At 39.3% G+C, this 5357-nt stretch overlaps 1 protein-coding gene across 1 annotated transcript; it reads left to right on the top strand.

Annotated features, from left to right (window-relative positions):
• Positions 1–701: 701 nt before the first annotated feature.
• On the top strand, positions 702–4439 carry LOC143215864 (uncharacterized). The gene is made up of 3 exons (XM_076438444.1): positions 702–1783; positions 1847–3451; positions 3740–4439. Exons 1-3 carry the CDS (start codon positions 702–704, stop codon positions 4437–4439), a joined length of 3387 nt encoding a protein of 1128 aa, XP_076294559.1.
• The last annotated feature ends 918 nt before the right edge of the window (positions 4440–5357 follow it).

Below are 5357 nucleotides of genomic sequence, written 5' to 3'. Positions count from 1 at the left end.
CTGAGTCATCACTTAAGGGGTGGTACCGCAGAGCGGTATTGCGCAAGCATATATTACATCATATTTTATTGCATCATATTTTTTCGCGGGGAGGGGGGACAATCCCTATGAAAGATGATACTCCTTTGGTATTGCACAAGCATTACGTCATCTGGCCAAGGACAAAGCTGTTAGGCACCGCCCCCTTCTTTCTTACGTCATCTAGGTCAAAGGCAGAGCTGCTGAGTCATACCCCCTTCTTTCTTACGTCATCTAGGCCAAGGACAGAGCTGCTGAGTCATCACTTAATGGTATTGCACAAGCATTACGTCATCTAGGCCAAGGGCAAAGCTGTTAGGCACCGCCCCCTTCTTTCTGACGTCATCTAGGCCAAGGACAGAGCTGTTAGGCACCGCCCCCTTCTTTCTTACGTCATCTAGACATCACCCTTATCTCTAAGGGTAGCAATGAATAAATAGGACACGATGGAATGTGAATTGTAGTCTTTGCAAACGTTCCATCGTTGCAAACGTTTGCCGTGACAAAAAAAAGTTATTTAATATTCATAGTTAAAAACGGTGCCACCGTTACATTGTAAAGTGCAATTATATTTTGAGAACTGGAAATTAGCAAATTAAAGTTGAAAGGAATATTTTTGTCGACAACTGTGCGGTAGCAAGATGATTGAAACGTGGAAAAAAATGTTGAGGTGTTTGACAAGCATGTCAATGCTGCTGAAAACTATGGACGAGTATCACGAATGGCATCGCTCGTACATCGAGTCTCTGCAATGCTGCATCAATTACCTATCCAGTGCAAAGGATGAATTGTCGGGAAGCATGAAATCTAGTTTAACATCAACTATGTGTCGTATGAAAACTTTAAACGTTTCATTGCACAAACGTATTTCCTCGCCGCACACCGGTAGAGGTTTATATGATCGCGGCGGTGCGAGAGCCTCGACGCTCCGTTGGGAAAATGTCGAGTCGGCGTTTAAGAATCGCATATCAACCGGCATCGTTATCAACATCGAACATATCGATCCCAAACAATTTTTACAACATGCGAAACGAATGGTTACAGGGCGCGTTACAGAATTTTTAAACGTACATTCATCGCTGAAAGCTAGCGTGACGTTGGAGGCAGAATTCATGCAACACACCAACGAGGTTTCCGTGAAAAGTTTCGGCACGCGAAACGTTGCATTGTTTCGGACAAGCAATCTACGACAGTGGTATCAGAGAGACGTTGTACCAACGATTTTGACATCGTTGGAAGAGTTTCAAGAGCGAGACAGCGGGTGGGCACTGTCGAAGATACTGCATTTGATTGTGAACTTTAGCAAATACCAGCCATTGCAAGCCGGCTGCACCACTGAAACCTACTTGCCTCGAACGATTCAGCTGAAAAAAGCGGTCGTGAATGTGAATAACAAGGATGAGGCATGCTTTTTTTGGGCGGTCGTGGTGGGTCTCTATCCGGCCAAGACAAATCCATCGCGTTTATCATCATATCCACACTACAAAACAGTGCTTCAAACCGAAGGTTTTCAATCGCCTATGCTGTTCAAAGACATTCGAAAATTTGAACGAAAAAACGATGTTTCCATAAACGTGTTCGAATGGGTGCGCAAGAAATGTGTAACACTTCATTTGACTGAGAAGAAACGGAGAAGACATGTCAATTTGCTGTTTATCCAGAATGCTGCAAAGACGCACGGCCATTTCGCATGTATACGAAATTTGTCAAGATTGGTTTCATCACAGCTTAGCAAGAAGAAAAATCATAAACATATTTGTGATCGGTAAGTTGCACGTTTTTTTGTTTTTTTAAATTCTTTGAAGCAAGAAAAGTTTTCTTCCCACAGGTGCCTGCAATATTTCCCTACGCTGGAGAGATTAAACATTCATACAATCGACTGTGAACGAATGAATGATTGTGCTCTGACGCTTCCAACGAGCGAAGATAAGTGGTTACACTTTAAAAATTTTGTAAACAAAGAACAGACACCATTCATTATCTATGCTGACTTGGAGTGTCTGCTGCTGCCTGAGGAACAGGAGGGAGAAGACCGTGCAGCACGCGTACAATATCAACAACACCACGCGTTTAGTATAGGATACTATATACATTGTCGCTACGATGAATCGCTGTGCGAGTATCAGGTTTATCGTGATAAAGCGGGATGCGCTGCATGGTTTGCAAACAGGTTGTACGAGCTGAGTCAGAAATTACAGCCGCTATTTGATAAAACGGTGCCAATGAATCCACTAACTGAAGCAGAAAAATTAAATTTTCGTACAGCCACACATTGTCATGTCTGTGAGAAAACGTTTGAGGAAAACGATATACGAGTGCGTGATCATTGTCATTTCACGGGCGCATATCGTGGTCCAGCTCATAACGAATGCAATTTAAGCTATCAATCTTCGTACGTGATACCAGTGGTTTTCCATAATTTATCAGGCTACGATGCACATTTCATCATAAAAGAATTAGCAAATTCGTTTGAGGGACGGATAGACGTATTACCATTGACGAAAGAGAAGTATATCTCATTCACGAAAAACGTTTCCATCGGGAGACAGCCGGGTGAAGAACGAAAGTATGTAAAGTTCTTAAAATTTCGCTTCATCGACTCATTCAAGTTCTTGAACTCAAGTCTGGACAAGCTGTCATCGTATTTAGACAAAAATAAATTATGCATCGTACGAGGTGAATTTACACATCTTTCTAACGATGATTTCAACCTGTTGACCAGAAAAGGCGTGTTTCCATACGACTATCTGGCATCGTACGATAAATTAAATGATACATGTTTACCGCCGCGCGAAGCATTTTACAATCGGTTAAATGGTAGCGAGATATCCGACGTCGGTTACCTTCATGCAAATACTGTTTGGTCGCGTTTCACCATACAAACGCTAGGAGAGTACAGTGATTTATATCTAAAATTGGATGTATTGTTGTTGGCGGATGTTTTCGAAAATTTTCGCGATGACTGTCTCGAGAATTATAAGCTTGATCCAGCACATTATTTCACGCTCCCCGGTTTCGCGTGGGATGTGATGTTGAAAATGACGAAGATTGAATTGGAGTTGTTCACCGACGTCGATATGCTTTTGTTCGTGGAGCGAGGAATACGTGGTGGATTGAGCCAATGTTCTCACAGATATGCATATGCAAACAACAAATATTTGTCTACGCACGATTCGAGTAAACCATCCACCTACTTAATGTATTTTGACGTGAATAATTTGTATGGTTGGGCCATGTCGCAACCTCTACCGCACAGAGACTTTCGATGGGTGGAGGATATTGATAATTTCAACGTTGAATCCATTCCAATCGATAGCCCTGTAGGATACATTTTGGAGGTTGATTTAGAGTATCCACGCGAAATTCACGATGCTCACGCAGATCTTCCATTTTGTCCAAGTCACGATGCAGCAACCAGCTCGAGTCAAAGAAAGTTGCTGGCAACACTTCGCAATAAGGAGCGATACGTTATACATTATCGATACCTCCAGCAAAGTTTAAAACATAATCTGAAATTGAAGAAAATTCATCGAATTCTAGAGTTTCAACAGTCACGATGGTTGCATGAATATATCGACTTGAATACAAAATTACGCACTAACGCAACCAACGATTTTTCAAAGAATTTGTTCAAATTAATGAACAATGCTGTGTTTGGAAAAACGATGGAGAACGTTCGAAATCATGCGATCGTGAAATTACTTTCTCGATGGAATGGTAGACACGGAGTTGAACTATTGATAGCTAGACCAAATTTTCACAGTTATACAGTGTTTTCTAAAGACTTCGTCGCAATTCAGATGAAAAAGCTGCTCGTTAAATTTTACAAGCCCATCTACGTAGGCATGTCCATATTGGATATATCAAAATTTCATTTATACACTTTTCATTACGAGTACATGTATCCAAAATTCCAGCAAAATGGTAAGATTTTATACACAGACACGGATAGTCTGATATATGAAATCACTTGCGATGACGCGTACGAGACGCTGCTGAAACGTGATATCCATCGATATGACACCAGTAATTATACAGTGAACAACGTTTACGGTGTTCCGATTGCAAACAAGAAACAGCTCGGATTGATGAAGGATGAGAATGGCGGTAAAATCATGACAGAGTTCGTAGGACTTCGTTCGAAAATGTATGCGATTCGCGTGCATGATGATTGCGAAACCAAAAAGATCAAAGGCATTAGGACAAACGTTACCGCTCGAGATATAAGTTTCGAAGACTATGTCGAATGTCTTAATAATCATACCGAAAAGAGTGTTAGCAGTAATTGTATAGCGTCTGTACGACATCAGGTGTATTCGATGTCGGAAATAAAATTAGCATTGAGCCCGTACGACGATAAGCGATATATTTGTAATAATTTGATCAATACTCTTCCTTGGGGGCATTACAGTATCGATTGAGAAATTTTATCTATAAAAAGAAAAAAAGTATGGAGACGCATCCTATGAAAACATTATATTCTATGCGCTTCAGATTGGGAAGTAGGAGGATTGTTTTGTAAATAAAAAAATACATCTTAATTCAAAATGCTTTTTATTATAAAAAAAATTTTATTACATTAAGTAGGATTGAGTAGTAGATTGAGAAGTATGAGGGATTGTTTTTAAATAAATCATAATTAAATAAAAAATTTTTTACATTTTTGAAATTTTTAAAACATTACTTCAAAATATTGACTGGGTTGAGGGATTCCTTTTTTTATGATACAAATTATTGCTCATTGATGTCCTGAAAAGAAAAAAAGTTTTTTAATATTAATCATTTTTTTTTTTATTAATAAATATAAAAATTATTTTTTAATTGTTAATTATTAATAAATATAAAAATTGGTAACTTACGCACCATATCTAATGGAATATCAATTGTGGCAAACGCGTCCCATTCATCAGCACTATGCCTCACGGCATACTGCCATCCCCTGATGAACGCTGTTCGCTCCTCCTCCGTGTTGAAAATCTGTAATAATATTTATTAATTAAAATATCTTTAATAAAATATTATTTATTTCTTTATACTTAGCATCAACTCCAAATACCCACTGAGGGAAACTTCAGCCTCAATAATTAGGTATAACATCTTGAAATGTGCTTGGACATTGCCAACACCCATTGTTTTATACAAGTACCCCCTCCGGAAAAGATGCAATGAAATCTCGTGAGATTAGAAAAGACGTTTCGTTGCAGTAGATAATGAAATCTGAACTCGCGAAATTCAATCAGTGCTAATCGAGAGAACTGATGTGACCAGATGTTTTGGCCTGGTAACTCCAAACCGTTAAAGAACGCCACTACTACAGCTTGCTAGATTAGAAAAGTCTC

This window comes from Lasioglossum baleicum, chromosome 14, assembly GCF_051020765.1.
Source record: "Lasioglossum baleicum chromosome 14, iyLasBale1, whole genome shotgun sequence".
Classification (NCBI taxonomy): domain Eukaryota; kingdom Metazoa; phylum Arthropoda; class Insecta; order Hymenoptera; family Halictidae; genus Lasioglossum; species Lasioglossum baleicum.
Note: the sequence above shows the minus strand (reverse complement) of the source record. Positions and strands in the feature narration are given on the sequence as shown.

Bases quoted from the DNA above. Each gene is read 5' to 3' on its own strand.
- LOC143215864 (XM_076438444.1), top strand. From the start codon at position 702: ATGTCAATGCTGCTGAAAACTATGGACGAGTATCACGAATGGCATCGC. The intron at 1,784-1,846 runs GTAAGTTGCACG...TTCTTCCCACAG, and splicing joins CATAAACATATTTGTGATCG to GTGCCTGCAATATTTCCCTA. The intron at 3,452-3,739 runs GTTGCTGGCAAC...ATGGAATGGTAG, and splicing joins ACCAGCTCGAGTCAAAGAAA to ACACGGAGTTGAACTATTGA.